At 43.9% G+C, this 17,864-nt stretch overlaps 1 protein-coding gene across 1 annotated transcript in view; it reads left to right on the top strand.

Annotated features, from left to right (window-relative positions):
• Nucleotides 1-17,864, top strand: part of gmds (GDP-mannose 4,6-dehydratase) — a 785,829-nt gene that overhangs the window by 319,668 nt on the left and 448,297 nt on the right. The window contains exon 7 of the mRNA XM_070879821.1: nucleotides 16,997-17,124. Coding sequence (XP_070735922.1) covers nucleotides 16,997-17,124 — 128 coding nt within the window. The remainder of the gene's footprint in view (nucleotides 1-16,996; nucleotides 17,125-17,864) is intronic.

The raw sequence follows: 17,864 nt of genomic DNA on the forward strand, positions 1-17,864 counted from the left end.
TTGGCCTTAGATTGCCATAATTAAAATTTGAACACGTAGCAATTTTTCATTTTGTGAGCAAGACATACAACTTGCATTAGTTTTTGTTAATGTTAGTGAGATGTTTAATCAATTCAGCAGAATACTGCATCATACAGATTTATTTTATAAGAAAAATAATTGATTGATTTTGTTTTGTTTTTTGGAGTGACATTTTCACTCATCAAGGTAAAGGATGTCAGCACTGAGGAATGAATGAACACTGTTTGTTTTAGTGTTAACATCAAGCATTCTCACCTTAACTGTTGCACAGCCATCTGCAGAGCAAGCTCTGTCCCAAGCTTAGACTGCACCACTATTAACTTTTCCAGATCCCAAACCTTTATTTATACATCTGAGAAAGATTATCAATTTGCTGCCAATTAGGATCAAATTATGGATTATCCTGTGGCTGTAGACTGCACCACTATTAACTTTTCCAAATCCCACACCTTCTTTATTTATATATCTGAGAAAGATTATCAATTTGCTGCCAATTAGTATCAAATTATGGATTATCCTGTGGCTGTATACCTACCAGAAACTTTTTTCCTCTGCCAATTTGTTGCTCTCTTCTCCTTTCTTGAATGCAATGACACCTGGCTAAAGTACAGTTCCATGGATGGTAGTTGTCCGCCAGTACACCAAAGTGGTCATTGTTTAAGTGTAAGCCCTGGTATGCTATTGAACTGCCAGGGGCACAACTTCTGCACTGTGACCCACTGTCTTCGCATAAAGCCCTTCCAGCAGGGGTTGTTGGATAGGAAGCAGGAATCCTGGCAAAGTTTCCCCCCCTACCCTTCCATAATCTGCCCCACTAAAGCCAACTGTTGTGCCCCACTGCTGCACTAACTGAGATTAGCTAACTCAGTACAGACCAAGGATTAGTGAACATCAGTCCCATGTGACTTGTGTAGCAAAGAACAGCCAACCCCTCTTGCGATACCTGCCCTCAGGTTGTACCTAGAAGAAAGAAAGGCATGCTAAGACAACAACAACAACAACAAATTGCCTTTATATAGCACCTTTAACATAGTAACCCATCCCATGGCACTTCACAGAAGTGTTATCAAACAAGATTTGACACCAAGCCACATAAGGAGATATTACGGCAGATAACCAAAAGCTTGGTCAAAGAGGTAGCTTTTAGGTAGGTTCTTAAAGGAGGAAGTAGAGGTTTAGGGAGAGAATTCCAAAGCTTAGGACTTCCGTAGCTGAATGCACAGCCCCCAGTGGCGGACCGGTTAAAATAAGGGATGCACAAGAGGCCAGAATTGGAGGAGCGCAGATATATTGGAAGGTTTTAAGGCTTTACAGAGATGGGGAAGTGTGAGGCCATGGAGGGATTTGAAAACAAGGATGAGAATTTTAAAATCGAGGCAGTGCTTAACCGGGAGCCAATATAGGTCAGCGAGCACAGGGGTGATGGGTGAACAGGTCTTGGTGCATGTTAGGACACAGGCAGCAGAATTTTGGATGAGCTTAAGTTTATGGAGAGTGAAAGATGGGAGGCTGGCCAGGAGCGCATTGGAATAGTCAAGTCTAGCAGTAACAAAGGCATGGATGAGGATTTCAGCAGCAGATGAGCTGAGGCAGGGGCAGAGTCAGGTGATGTAACGGAGGTGAAAGTTGACAGCCTTAGTGATGGTGCAGATATATGGTTGGAAGCTCACCTCGGGGTCAAATACGAAACCAAGGTTGCGGACAGTCTGGTTCAGCCTCAGACAGTTGTCAGGGAGAGTGATGGAGTCAGTGGCTAGGGAACGGAGTTTGTGGCGGGGAAGCATAGTGTTAAGAAAGAGTAGGTTAGCCTCTGGAGTTGTACTAAAGGCAAATGCACAGTTATGTCATGCTTGTTATTCATAGAGGTTAGAATCATACAGCGATCATTTGTGCTACTTGCAGAAGCCACTATGGAGGCCTATGAGTGACAATCATCCTGATGCTCTTCTTCATGTACTTCGCCCTCCAAAGTATCTAGGGTCATCTCTTCAAAAATGATCATGTTGCAGCCTTTCTGTTTGGCAAAGTTATGCAGGGTACAACTATGTGGGAAACATAAGCTGGAGCTTAGGGCAAAGTCCCTCCTGACCTGTCAAGGCAGTAAAGATGTCCCTTTAAGCCACTAATGGTAGAGGCATATGCCTCATTGTAGCACTCTTCTAATGCTGCTCATGCGGCTCTTAGTGAGGTTATTAATCATGGGGAAATAGGGTGCACCTTATTGTCCACAAGCCATCCGTTGACATGATTTTCTTCCGTGAAGAACTCGGGGCCAAATTTCAAAGGATGAATGTATTGTGACAACTTCCACCAAATCTCATTTTGTCATGAAGGATTCTTTGCATGTTGACCGACACAATCTAGATGTTGAGTCCACAGGTAGTCAGAGGCAAGTTCGAAGATGTCTCTGCTCAAAACACAAAAAAAACTCATTATTATCAGCTGCCGAGGTTCTAATCAGCTCAAACTTTCAGGCTGTAAAGCTCCTCATTTCTGCCAGTCTCAGCTGATCCTGGCAACAATTGTGCCTTATCTTCCCTCCTAAATTACCCCTAGTGCGTTGCGAATGTAGCTCCTGCAAACTTGGAATTCCAGTACTATTGGCCCGAATTTGTGCATGGAGACTCGGCGAGCAGATCATAGGAAGGTCAAAATCGTTATGGCAAATTTAACCACATGAATTTTGGGGGCAGAAAGAAATGGCTTCCACCCGAATTTCCAAGCCACAAAAAACATTTGCCCTTATTTTAGGCCGAAAATGAACTGGAACTTTGGGGCCAAGAAGTTTTTAAAAAAAACAAAAAAAACTAGCTATTTCCAGAATCTTGTCCTAAGCTGAACTTGATTCAGATGCCGCAAGTTTCTTCTGTTTACAAAGCATGAGGAAGGAGCAGAGCTACTTTTGAACCAACATAATCTGTATGTTGGCCAGTTATTTTTGAATGTGGAAATCCAGGAAGTCCCAGTAACTGTGTTTTGGGGATATTTAAGGAGCTGCAGCTGTTTGAATCTGGATCAGTTTGGAATATCCGCACATATAGTTCAGACTAGCACAGTTCCTACAGTGATGATGAATACAAGAAAGGAAGCACTGTGTGTATGAATGACTTGCATCACAAACGGGTAAATAGCATTAAAATGTTACATCTGTAAGGGCCTCGATCTTTCACTAACAGTAAGCTGCATAACACTTATATTTGTGACTCCCAAGTAATATATTGGTTCAGTAACTCTGTTGTATTACAGTGAAAAGGAAATATTTTGTTCAGGCTGCATTGGGACCCCCCAGTAAACATCAAAAACCACCATCCAACTCCCACAATACTCCTAGCAAATGCCACAGGAGATAATGTAGTACATAAAATAAATAAAAGCACTGAAAAAGTCCAGAACGTTCTAAGTTGTTGCTACTCCTGTGCGTTTGAGTTTCAATCCTACATGGTGAGGATGCTGGATATCTGCCCCTGTACAGGCAACCACAAAGGAGGGGATGTGGGACTGTAGCTGACAGTTTTCAAATATCAACGTGAATTTAACCAATTGGTCAAACTCTGGACATTAGAATAAAGCAGTACCATTTTGCTTCTTTCAGCTGCTGCTAAGTTTATATCATAAATGATATGGTAAAATTTAGCAGACTGTAGCTTGAAGAAACGGTGTGCCTAAAATTTTGTGGCAACTTCTGACAAAATCAGGACAGCAAGACCTGAGATTTTTACGGATATTGAACATCCTCATTAGTCTGGAATAAGCGAGAGGTATGCCCCTGACAGATTAATGGGTGGTGAGTTTGACAACTTTGATAGTGCATTATTGATATCAGATTTGATTGCTGCTGTAACAGTATCAACAGCGTTATCAATAGCAAGGAGCAGCTCACTCATTGTATTTCTACCAAACAGTTGAACTGATTCTTATGACAAATTATTATTTTTTTTTACAAATGGCTAGTTTTCTCCAGTAAATTTAAAAACAAAAATTGAATCTCAAATAATTTCTAAATCTGGGCAAAACTCATTTCCATCATACCAAGTCCCATTTACAAAACTACATGTGGCGCTTCACACGCCTACGGATGGTGGCACAAAATAGCAGCATATGGATAAGGAAGAAGAGAATAAGGAATCATTGGGGTCTGTGGGCCCAAATTTCCCCATGAGTTGCACCGTTTTTTTTGGTGTAACTTGATTTTTCTGGTGTAACTTTTTAGTTGCAAATATGGCCATTTAATTTGCGCCAGTGTAAGTGAGTTGTTAGATTTTTGTTCAGTCAGTTTTTTTTCAAAAGGGGACGTTCCCAGCCACTTACACCATTTATGCCAATTTGGCCAGAAAAAAGTTGTACCAAACTAACTTAGGGCAGCGTAGGTGTCCACTTTTGTCCGCACAGAAAGACCTTACTTACAGTTAAGGAATCGGCGCAAATAAGTTCATTTAAAACACCACCAAGCTCCAAACAAAGCACAAAAAGTAATAAGCAATTAATTAACATAAAATATAAGGATCTCTGCCCCAAAGCACCAAGACCCAAGTAATAAGCAATCAATAAATAACAAATAAAAAAAATATAAGGAAACCATCCCCCAAAAGCACCAAAACCAAAGTAATAAGCAATCAATAAATAATAAATTAAAAAAAATAGAAGGAACCCTGAACCTAAAGCACCAAAATCAATCAGTAAATAACAAATAAAAAATAGAAGTCCTACCTTAGGGAACGCAGCGGGCTGCCGATGAGTGAGCCCATTTGGCCAGGGCCAGAGAGAGGGGGGGGGGGGGGGGGCACAGAGAGAGAGAGAGAGAGAGAAAGGATGGGGGGGAGGGGAGGAGGAGGAGGGGGGGGGAGGTGGAAGTACCCTCTTGCGAAGCACATCTAGACTGATGTCCGGCATTAAACACCCGCATGAATCCCCGGTTCATCTGGTCAAGAGTTACAAACCCAGAGCCCCCAGAAACTCGTCAGGAGTTTTACAATGGTAGATTCCCACTGGTTGCCACTGGTAGATTCAAGAACCATCACACGGGCCCCTTCCAGGCCAAAGTTCCATGTTGATTTTCTTAGTGTTTCTAATCTGTAAATCCCCTAATCCAAGGTTGAAAGGAATCAAATCATCTTTTGACATGAAGGGAAGAAAACAATCAGTTGACACAGCCTGCAGAGCACACTCTGGCCGCCGATGAGGGAGCCCATTCGGCCAGGGCTGGAGACGGCGTGCTTCGGGGCCCTCCCACACAGCCTGCACACGTTTGCAGAAACGGCTTGCCAGGAGCTTCTGCACGTGCGCGCAGACTCTAGCGCGCATGTGCAGAGGTCCCGGCACTGTTTTCAGCGCTGCGACCTGGCTCCGCCCCCAATCCATTGGGCCACGCTGCGCCACGACCGAGGAGAGGCTGGGGAGCGGCCAAAACACGGACGTCTTTTTTCGGCGTGCTTGGAGGCGGACAAAAGCGGCGCACCTCAAGTGAGGGCGCCAGAAAAACAGGTTGGGGAAACTCTAGCCCATAGTGTGGAGGTGGGAAATCAAGCTATTGATAGAGATGGTCTGGCTATCATTGGATGACTATGATTAGATAGCTAACTAGACAATGGAAAGAAGGCTTTGGACGAGGATAATGTGATCGATCATGTCGAAGCTTTGAGAAGTGACGAGAAGGAATAGTGCCCCACGGTCACAGAGAATGTTGTTAGTGACTTTAATTAGGATGCCTCGGTACTGTTGGAGGGATAGAAACCTGATTGGTAAGGTTCAATAGGGAATTGGTGGAGAGATGGGCATGCATCAAGAGCTAATATTACATTCAAAGACCTTGGAAAAGAAAGGGAAGTTGGAGATGGGTTTATTGTTAACAATGACAGAGGGGTTGAGGGTGGGTTTTCGAGGAAGGGGTGCTAACATTTTTGAAAGAGAGGGGATTGTGGCTGAGGAATGGGAACCATTTACAATGTCAGCTAGTATGGGGGTCAGAAAAGGAAGTTGAATGGTCAGATGGAATAGTATTATTTTCGGGGTTACAGTAGCATAGTGGTTATGTTACAGGACTAGTAATTCAGAGGCCTGGACTAATGATCCAGAGACATGAGTTCAAATCCCACCACAGCAACTGGGGAATTTAAATTCAATTAATTAAATAAATCTGGAATAGAAAGCTAATATCACTAATGGTGACCATGAAACTACCAGATTGTTGAAAAACCCATTTGGTTCACAAATGTATTTTAGGAAATCTGCCATCCTTACCTGATCTGGCCTATATGTGACTCCAGACCCATAGTAATGCGGTTGACTATTACTTAATTGCCTAGCAAGCCAGTCAGTTGTATAAAGTGGCTCACCACCATCTTCAAGGGCAATTAGGGCTGGGCAAAAATTGCTCACATCCTGTGAATGAACACATTTTTTTTTAAGTGTTACAGATCAAGTCAAAACACAAGACAGCAGGGTTAATGCAAGTGACAAATGTGCGAGAATGAGCCAGCTATAACTGCAAAAAAGTTTGGCCCACTAAGATACTCTAGGAAGACCATGAGATATTGCATGATCCAAATTTTAAGTGCAACTTGCATTTAGTCCAGAAGACTGGAGTTAAGTCAAGGAGGGTCAAATGTTAACAGAGGACATTTCAAGAATTACAAATGTCCTTTTGAATAAGAATAGTTGATAATCTTGTATCCAGCAATTGATGTGGCAACACCTATATTCTTTAAAGTTAGTAAATGGTTCCTAGGCATCTTCCAAGCCCTACTTCGTTCAATCTGGATCAATATGGCTCTTTGTCCCTGTTGGTTTCTTAATAAGCAGCTCTATTTCATTCCATTTCAACGACTTATGAGGAGAGACTGGATCAACTGGGCCTTTATACACTGGAGTTTAGAAGGATGAGAGGGGATCTCATAGCAACGTATAAGATTCTGACGGGACGGGACAGGTTAGATGCGGAAGAATGTTCCCGATGTTGGGGAAGTCCAGAACCAGGGGACACAGGCTTAGGATAAGGGATAGGCCATTTAGGACAGAGATAAGGAGAAACTTCTTCACTCAGAGAGTTGTTAACCTGTGGAATTCCCTGCCACAGAGAGTTGTTGATGCCAGTTCATTAGATATATTCAAGAGGGAGTTAGATATAGCCCTTATGGCTAAAGGGATCAAGGGCTATGGAGAGAAAGCAGGAAAGGGGTACTGAGGGAATGATCAGCCATGATATTGAATGGAAGTGCAGGCTCGAAGGGCCGAATGGCCTACTCCTGCACCTATTTTCTATGTTTCTATGTTATCTGCACTTTTCTCTGCTGCAGTCCTACAACATTTTGGTGCTAAGTCCAAGGTCTTTTGTTGCACTTGCATCTCCAGTAGCAATGGAAATCTGTGCTAAGGTTGATTGAAATAACTGTCTTAGTTATGAATGATTTCTGAAAGTTTTCCTCAGACATGCAGATCTGTCCATTTTAAGTGAAAATGAAAATCAGTCGTCTTGTATGTAATGTACCAACCTCTTTCCTATTACGGGGCACTGATTTGCAGTGACTGAATAAATCAGATTCTGTTTTATTACATGGAATTCCTGGATTTCAACCAGTTTTTGGGAATTGCTCATTATCACCAGTTATCCAAGTGATTGATTAAAATTAAATGTAAATTTTAATTGAAGACTAAATTAACATGCAATTGTGAAGCAATTTCAGCTGGATTTTTTTTGTTTACTTAATTCATTAAACAGTAGTAGTGATGTTGGGGAGGGCATCAAACAGGAAATTAGGGGTGCATGCAATAAAGGTGCAGCAGTTATAATGGGTGACTTTAATATGCACATAGATTGGGCTAGCCAAACTAGAAGCAATACGGTGGAGGAGGATTTCCTGGAGTACATAAGGGATGGTTTTCCAGACCAATATGTCGAGGAACCAACTAGGGGGGAGGCCATCTTAGACTGGGTGTTGTGCAATGAGAGAGGATTAATTAGCAATCTCATTGTGCGAGGCCCCTTGGGGAAGAGTGACCATAATATGGTGGAATTCTGCATTAGGATGGAGAATGAAACAGTTAATTCAGAGACCATGGTCCAGAACTTAAAGAAGGGTAACTTTGAAGGTATGAGGCGTGAATTGGCTAGGATAGATTGGCGAATGATACTTAAGGGGTTGACTGTGGATGGGCAATGGCAGACATTTAGAGACCGCATGGATGAATTACAACAATTGTACATTCCTGTCTGGCGTAAAAATAAAAAAGGGAAGGTGGCTCAACCGTGGCTATCTAGGGAAATCAGGGATAGTATTAAAGCCAAGGAAGTGGCATACAAATTGGCCAGAAATAGCAGCGAACCCGGGGACTGGGAGAAATTTAGAACTCAGCAGAGGAGGACAAAGGGTTTGATTAGGGCAGGGAAAATGGAGTACGAGAAGAAGCTTGCAGGGAACATTAAGATGGACTGCAAAAGCTTCTATAGATATGTAAAGAGAAAAAGGTTAATAAAGACAAACGTAGGTCCCCTGCAGTCAGAATCAGGGGAAGTCATAACGGGGAACAAAGAAATGGCAGACCAATTGAACAAGTACTTTGGTTCTGTATTCTCTAAGGAGGACACAAACAACCTTCCGGATATAAAAGGGGTCAGAGGGACTAGTAAGGAGGAGGAACTGAGGGAAATCTTTATTAGTCAGGAAATTGTGTTGGGGAAATTGATGGGATTGAAGGCCGATAAATCCCCAGGGCCTGATGGACTGCATCCCAGAGTACTTAAGGAGGTGGCCTTGGAAATAGCGGATGCATTGACAGTCATTTTCCAACATTCCATTGACTCTGGATCAGTTCCTATCGAGTGGAGGGTAGCCAATGTAACCCCACTTTTTAAAAAAGGAGGGAGAGAGAAAACAGGGAATTATAGACCGGTTAGCCTGACCTCAGTAGTGGGTAAAATGATGGAATCAATTATTAAGGATGTCATAGCAGCGCATTTGGAAAATGGTGACATGATAGGTCCAAGTCAGCATGGATTTGTGAAAGGGAAATCATGCTTGACAAATCTTCTGGAATTTTTTGAGGATGTTTCCAGTAAAGGAGAACCAGTTGATGTGGTATATTTGGACTTTCAGAAGGCTTTCGACAAGGTCCCACACAAGAGATTAATGTGCAAAGTTAAAGCACATGGGATTGGGGGTAGTGTGCTGACGTGGATTGAGAACTGGTTGTCAGACAGGAAGCAAAGAGTAGGAGTAAACGGGTACTTTTCAGAATGGCAGGCAGTGACTAGTGGGGTGCCGCAAGGTTCTGTGCTGGGGCCCCAGCTGTTTACATTGTACATTAATGATTTAGACGAGGGGATTAAATGTATCTCCAAATTTGCGGATGACACTAAGTTGGGTGGCAGTGTGAGCTGCGAGGAGGATGCTATGAGGCTGCAGAGTGACTTGGATAGGTTAGGTGAGTGGGCAAATGCATGGCAGATGAAGTATAATGTGGATAAATGTGAGGTTATCCACTTTGGTGGTAAAAACAGAGAGACAGACTATTATCTGAATGGTGACAGATTAGGAAAAGGGAAGGTGCAACGAGACCTGGGTGTCGTGGTACATCAGTCATTGAAGGTTGGCATGCAGGTACAGCAGGCGGTTAAGAAAGCAAATGGCATGTTGGCCTTCATAGCGAGGGGATTTGAGTACAGGGGCAGGGAGGTGTTGCTACAGTTGTACAGGGCCTTGGTGAGGCCACACCTGGAGTATTGTGTACAGTTTTGGTCTGCTAACTTGAGGAAGGACATTCTTGCTATTGAGGGAGTGCCGCGAAGATTCACCAGACTGATTCCCGGGATGGTGGGACTGACCTATCAAGAAAGACTGGATCAACTGGGCTTGTATTCACTGGAGTTCAGAAGAATGAGAGGGGACCTCATAGAAACGTTTAAAATTCTGACGGGTTTGGACAGGTTAGATGCAGGAAGAATGTTCCCAATGTTGGGGAAGTCCAGAACCAGGGGTCACAGTCGAAGGATAAGGGGTAAGCCATTTAGGACTGAGACGAGGAGAAACTTCTTCACCCAGAGAGTGGTGAACCTGTGGAATTCTCTACCACAGAAAGTAGTTGAGGCCAATTCACTAAATATATTCAAAAGGGAGTTAGATGAAGTCTTTACTACCCGGGGGATCAAGGGGTATGGCGAGAAAGCAGGAAGCGGGTACTGAAGTTTCATGTTCAGCCATGAACTCATTGAATGGCGGTGCAGGCTAGAAGGGCTGAATGGCCTGCTCCTGCACCTATTTTCTATGTTTCTATGTTTCTATGTTTCTAAAGGGTAGATGAGTCTTGTTGTAAATGACATTTGGGGGTATGCAAAAATCCTCTGGGATGATTTACTTTGCTGGTTTTCCTCCTCTCATTGTGGGGAAATGTGCTCAGCATCAAAACCGTGACAGCAGAACTAAGATGAAGAACACACCATGTGAGTGAAATTACCAGTGCAAACTTGTGTCCTACCACTTAATTGCACGGCAGCATATTGAAGCACCAATGTAGTATGCCACCAGGTTTTCAGTTCTTTGAAGACTCCGTTATTATCGTTGAGGTGGAGGGGGTTGCGGAAATTTGACTTCTTGCTTGCAGATCCTTCATCGTTAATGCACCCCAAAATTCACGGTCCCGGGAAGGACCGTTACTGCCTGTTTGCGGCGGCCATTTGTCAAAATCGAATGGCTGCCATTTTGGGCTCAACTGGCTGCCCTGACCTAAATTAGGCCCGGGAGGTTTTCTAGCATTGTGGGCCACCGCCGCGATCAACCGCCTCTCGTGGCGGTGTGGGGCTTCCGGCAGTAGTGACACGCTAAAAGTGCGCACCGCTGCCGCTCCGCCCCCGGACACATTTTCACCGTTAAGAAGCCGGCCCTTTAGCTGACGGTGCCCTTGCCAGCTTTAAGGACCGGTGCACAGTGGCAGAGATTTCGGAGCCGGTTTAGCTCGGCGAAAGCAGCTGAGTCGGCAGCAGAGAAGTCCAGTAAGAGATCACCTGGGGGAGATCAGCGAGCTCTGGACAGGGTGAGATCCCGGACCCAGCTCCATATTGCGCAGCAACAAGTCCAGGAGCCTCGTCAATAGACCGAAGGAGTTCAGCACAGAATCCGCACTCAAAGGAGAGAGAGAGAGTGAGGGAAAGAGAGAGGGTGAGAGAGAGAGAGAGGGGGAAGGGAGCAAAAGAGAAAGGAGAAAGAGATAGATGAGGAAAGGGAATGAGAAACAAAGAGAAAATTTGATTGGGAAATAGAGAAATAGGAATAGAGAAAAAGAAAAGGGGGGAAAAAACTAAAGAGAGAGAGAGCGAAATAGAGATCCCGACATTCAAAGAGAGAAAACTGAAATCTCAATCCATGGGCTCAGACTGGAAACATCGCCCCAACTCAGTATTACGTGCAGTACAAATGGGAATCTGTTCCACCTCCTCCGCCTCCAGGCTAGATCCAAGGACGTCCCATCCTCTGTCATCGAACTACAGTACGCAGACAATGCTTGCGCCTATGCACACTTGGAGGCCAAACTCCAAGTCATTGTCAACACCTTCACCGAGGCTTATGAAAGCATGGGTTTTACACTAAACATCCATAAGACAAAGGTCGTCTACCAACCTGACCCAGCCACACAGCACTACCCACCCCCCCAACCCTCCCCCGGTTATCAAAAGCCACGGTGAGACCTTGGACAATATGGACCATTTTCTATTCCTCGGGAGCCTACTGTCACCAAGAGCAGACATCGATGACGAGGTCCAACACTGCCTCCAATGCACCAGTGCTGCCTTCAGTCGCCTGAAGAAGAGAGTGTTTGAAGACCAGGACCTCAAATCTGGCACCTATGGTCTACAGGGCAGTAGTGATACCCGCCCTCTTATATAGCTCAGAGATGTGGACTATATATGCAGACACATCAAAGATCCTGCAAATCCATTGGGAGGATAAACGCAGCAATGTCAGTGTTCTCGCTTAGGCCAACATCCCCAGCATTGAAGCACTGACGACGCTCGATCAGCTCCGCTGGGCGGGCCACATTGTCCACATGCCTGACACGAGACTCCCAAAGCTAGCGCTCTTCTCGGAGCCTCGACATGGCAAGCAAGCCCCAGGTCGGCAGAGGAAATGCATCAAGGACACCCTCAAAACCTCCTTGATAAAATGCAACATCCCCACCGGCACCTGGGAATCCCTGGCCCAAGACCGCCCAAAGTGGAGGAAGAGCATCTGGGAGGGCGCTTAGCACCTTGAGTCTCATCGCCGAAAGTAACCAGAAAATAAGCGTAAACAGCGGAAGGAGCATGCGTCAACCAAGGTTTCCCCGACCACCCTGTCCTTCAACCACTGTCTGCCCCACCTGTGACAGAGACTGCAGGTCCCACATTGGATGCCTCAGTCACCTGAGAACTAATTTTTAGAGTGGAAGTAAGTCATCCTCGACGACGAGGGACTGCCGATGCTCACCTCACATTAAACAGCAGCCCAGATATAGGTGCGAAAAATAAAGATTTAATACATAATCAATACAACTCCAAACAACTAGAAACAGTGCAGAAAAATAACATCTAAACATAATTTACCACCCTTATGCATTTCCTTATAACCCCCTCATACGTGTGCCTAACCTGCGACTTCGCCTCAGTGTCTCCTCTCTGGCTGACTCATGGTTGTGGGAAGGCTACTGTCTTCCCTGTGTGGAAGCTGAAGATGTTCTTCTAGGATGCCCTCGAGCAGCTTTGGACCTGGAAGGGCCGGCCGGAGACTGGTCAGCGCCCTCCTGGGAGGGTTCAGTTTGGCTTGGCTCGGGCAAGGCCATGCGTGGAGGCACTGGCGGAGTGGCAGGTCTGGGGCTAACTCACCAGGGGCGACACAATACTACCACCACCAATCTGAGGGAGCTGAGGTTGGTGCTGTGGCACCACACCGGCAGGTCCCCTGTGGCCCATGGTGGACCCAGCCGTGAAAGCAACACTGAGGTCTCGGAGGCGGGGGGGGGTGGCATCCAGCTGAGACTGCACGCAAGCAGCCACAGTCTGAAAGCCACCAGATATGACAGCACTTCGACGCTCCGTCGACTCTTGCAGGGCCACGGCAATCCTCTCCAAAGCAGCGCTGATGCGCTCGTTCCCTCGCGCCTGTGCTGCAATGGCAGCTGCCACATCATCCTAAAGGTGAATTTCCTGTGGGAATAACGCCCCAATTAAGACTTCAATATTCAGGTTTGAAGGCTAATAAAACTGGAACACTTATTTTGTGGTCCAAAAGCTGAATTGATTGCGGCACTAATCGGGGAAAAAAGCTCTCAACGCCGCCAGCTTTCTGGCAGCACTGAATTTCGGGGCCAGTGTTCGCTACAATCTGAAATGGGAGAGTGAAGCAACAGCAAAATTGTGTCATCAAGACAAAATAAGATATTTAAGCAGTAGGAAATCCACTTGGCTTGCTTTGCTATCATCTGTCTTGCATACATTAGCTGTCAAACTGCGGCTCAGATCAAAAGACTTTGGAAGGTTTCTCAAGTGTACAATAAAATTGCACAAAGGATACATTTATGTTGTAAAATGCCTGCCAGCCAGTATATTTTTCAAACAATTATAGTATGGCTAATTGCCAGTCCCGTTATTTTCATCAACAAGAAAACAAATTTTGTTGACAACGGTACTTCAGCAAATGCTTTTTTGCATAATTATTATCAATTCAAACAACTAAGAAAAAGAAACACTCACCAAAAATGAACAGTGCGAAGTAATTTTTTTATCTGAGAAATTAATACTTTTCAGAAAATGTACCTATAAGTTTTTGAGTACCTGCTGTTAAATAGTATTGATTTTGGCTGTCCTTAGCAAGCAAATTAGGTGTAATCTCTCTGATCTCAGTAGTCCGTTCAGTCAGCCATGACATTCTCAGTGTCTGTCCTTTTTGCTTCCCAGCTGTGCAAAGCCATGGCTGAGGCAATTCTCTGCGGGAGTGTTGAAGATCACCCAGTTTAACAGCAGATGGTGGCTAGTGAAAAATGCAGTCACAAAGCTGGAGTTCAAATCGGGTTCAGGAACAAAGTTAACTTGCCTTCTGTTGATGAACCCTATTTTAATTTTTTTTTTCTAATGTGACTTCTAATTAAATCCAAAATCCCGGTGAAACATTTCACCAATTGACATTTTTATTTCAAGGCAAGTTTAATTGTTACTTTCACATATTTATAGTGCAGCAGTTTTATCCTTTAAGTCTCAGTTTGTCATTAGGAATCTGATGATCAATTTATTATGTGACTTGGTGTCTGAGGGAAAAAGTTTAAGCAGGCTTTGTGGAGGAAAATAATTAATACTCACCAGTCCATGACAGACAATTTTATCCTTCTTTGCTTCAATATAGTGCAAGTACTTCACTAAATTAAAAAAGAGGCCTTTTGACTTTAGGTGGGTTGTGCAATAAGTTAAATGTATATTGTACAGTCCCCACCATCTATACTGCCCATGGTTATTGTGGCCAGCTGTTTATACCGGGTTACTACCGTTAACCGTTTGCCATTCCCATAGATGTCAATGACAAAGTCACCGCTTATATCGTATTAAACTCTCTGCCGAATTTGGGCAGAATAAGCTGTTTGCACCGAGTTAAGGTGCAATTACCTTGGCTATTTAACCCCTGTCTTTAGTACTGGGTTACAGTTTGTATTAGCCGCACAGACTGCAGCAGCAAACATGGCTGGACAGAGAAAAACAATCAGCTTCAGCACAAAAATTGACCAAAACAAAATGGATGAGCTGCTGAAGATGAGGCATGACGACTCAACACAGCACCTCAGTCTACCTCAATGTACTGTGGCTGACTTGGATGCCAGCTGTTCACTGGCAATTTTTTTACTGTCCACCTCATGTAGTGAACCAACCATGCTAATATGAACGCATCCACTATAAGAGATGGGGATTGTAACTGCATACTATCTCTGGGCTTGATTTTCGGCTTTTAAGATTTCAGGCCGGTCTTGATACTGCCTGGAAAAGGCTTGTGCCCTCGTCTGTAAAATTTGGCAAAAAATGAGGTTTCATGATTGGGGTTGCAAAATCAGGCATTACACAAGGAAGTTTTTGCGCCCCAGCCGAAAATCACAGCGTTAAATAAATCAGAATAATGTGCAGGACAAGATTGTGCTGATGCCCTGATTTTTGTTGACTTGATTTAATGCACTTCATTGTTGTTCAGTGCCCTGCAACATAACGTTATCTATTGTGTGGTTTTCTTTTGGTGGGGGGAGTTTTTGTTACTTTTGTTGCCGTAAAATGTCTGTTTCATCCTTTGCCATTGGTGTCTTGTGTATCATTGCAACGTTCACCGGAGATGTGCCTTTATGGGGGCACATAGCGTGTCCAGTATTAGCTCCATCCCTCAGTTTCTTCCATGTAGGAGAGCCGGTCCACTATGAGCTGGTGACGTGCGACTCTTGGTCCGGCAGCATTTCTCGCTGCCTCTCGTGTGGCTATCCAGTGGGGGCCTCTCCAGGTTCCCCTTCGTCATCGTACCTCCTCTTCCCTGAGGTGTGCTGCAATCTCCACCGGCAATGCTTGGCCACTCATGATGGCCAAGTTGTGCAACATGCAGCACACTACAATGAATTCAGAAATCTGTTGATGGGAGTATTGAAGGCTGCCTCCAGAGCAGTCCAGGCATCGGTCTGCCTGTAGGAGATGGTATATCTATGTCATCACTTCCTTTCGGAAGCGCAGCCTTCTCACACACTGCTCCTCAGAGAGCTTGATGTATGAGCATTGGTACCTGTGGGGGGTAACCCTCCTCCTCAGACGTGGCCCGACATGGCCAAGAGCCCTTGTTGTATCCTGGCGCCGCCTAGAAATAGCATGGAGGATGATACACTGGCGAACTAGTCATGCCCCCATTAAATTATTTCATTGAACACAGTAATGGCAGATAAAAGTACCGCTTTCAAGTCAGAGCTTCAAGCAACGTGCTGTGCGCAAACATTGCAGTCAATGTGGCCTGCGATGTTGAAGCCTCCTTCCTTAAATTACATATGCCGCAAATAAACGCCTACTGGACTGTGGAAATGTCTGTTTTTTTCAGGCATTTTTTGGGGCGGATGTATAATGGGGCGTTGGGGCCGAATTTTGCATCTGCGATGCTAGCAGGGCGTTGCACGATGATTGATGTCATGATCTCACTGAAACTAGAACCCTGAGCCGAATTTACCGACCGGGTGGTAAAAGCTGGATGCCCGCCATTATGCCTAAAAACATTCTTTACTGCCACTCCGTGGTGCTACCAGAGAGGCAAGGGAGTGGAAAATCAAGCCCTTTGACTTTGTGCAGAATTAGTAACGTTAACTTGCCTGTAAGTGTGAAATCACTTTTAGTACTTATAGAAATGAATATTATGTCACTTGTGTTGTTAGCTTTGTATTACTGTGTTAGATTTTGCTACACTGAACATGTTCCAACTGTTATAAATTTTAGCAGTATATTTGATCATCAGATCCATTTTATTTAACATGTTTTGCCTGTTGGTTCTGATAATTGCTGTTATATGGTATTGGCCGATGCTGTTCAACATTTTTGTTTTAAAATTGTTTGATGTTATCTATAATTTTTTTTTAAAGTAAAAAACTGTTAAAACTCATTACTTTCTAATTTTTCCATTTTTAAACATTAAAATTTAAACATTGAGTGGCATTGTGTATTTGGTGTTTATAGGCTGACCGTTGCATTCATTTGTATTGGCTTGGCTTCTGAATTGAAGATCGAAATAGTTAATGAAAAATTATTACGTAGTTTCTAAAGAGGCTTTAGAAAGTTGTTTGCTGTGTAAATGGAGCTTTTGGCTCTTTGATTTGAAGCTTCTGGGTTTACTCAATTTACAAATTATATCATAATACCAAAAAAACTAGTAACTCTTAAATGCATTTTTGTTTCTATTTTGATGCAGTTAAACAGCCGGAATAACTATACTGATGTTATCTGTTATCTTTGTTTCAGGGTCTAATTTCGTAACTCGGAAAATTAGTCGGTCCGTGGCTAAGATTCACCTCAGACAGCTGGATTGTTTTAGTTTGGGCAATCTGGATGCCAAGAGAGATTGGGGTCATGCCAAGGACTACATTGAGGTAGGCCATTGGCCAGAGGCTGTTCAGAAATAGTTCCCTGCCTGGATGATACATTTCACGCATCATCTCAAAAAAATTGCTTGATCTGTATGGTGTATCTTGTGAACTTGTGCCAGAGGAAAGTTGCTAACACAGTGTACAGTCAATTACAGCCGAGGGAATTCAGTTCCATGGTGGGCTACCCTAGTCCTGACCTGACTAAAAAACAATCTTTCTCTTCACTCAGAACAGCTATAAGTTTACGTTTCGCTGGTAACATACTGCCAGAGGGTCATTCTGAACCTTTCACAACATCTTCAGTTTTTTTTCCTCGGAACCATTTTTTTCCATTTCTTCTCCCTGGTATGAGTGTACGAACATGTTTGCATTTTAGAATATAGAATATATTTAATTTCATTTTCCATTCTATAGTATGGAGCAACTATGGAGACTGTATTTAACTCTACTAGACAGCAGAAAAATAGTGTCTGGACTAGGCTAGCTTGTTTCCCTCAGTTGGGTCCTGACAGGTTTCCTGTGCTTACAATGCTATTTCTGTCTTTTTGAATCATACATCCCTGGGACACAGACACTGGTTTTCCAGAACTATTTACGTAATTTAAACAGAAGCTAGAAACCTACAAAGCAAGAAAATCTGACAGTTTAATAAGGGTGCGGCAACAAGTTTATGGTAACTGCCTCTGTGTGGGTTTACTTTCTATGTGAAAGAAAGCAGCAAATCCAGATGTCTGCTACTGGTA

This window comes from Pristiophorus japonicus, chromosome 5 (genome assembly GCF_044704955.1).
Source record: "Pristiophorus japonicus isolate sPriJap1 chromosome 5, sPriJap1.hap1, whole genome shotgun sequence".
Taxonomy (NCBI): domain Eukaryota; kingdom Metazoa; phylum Chordata; class Chondrichthyes; family Pristiophoridae; genus Pristiophorus; species Pristiophorus japonicus.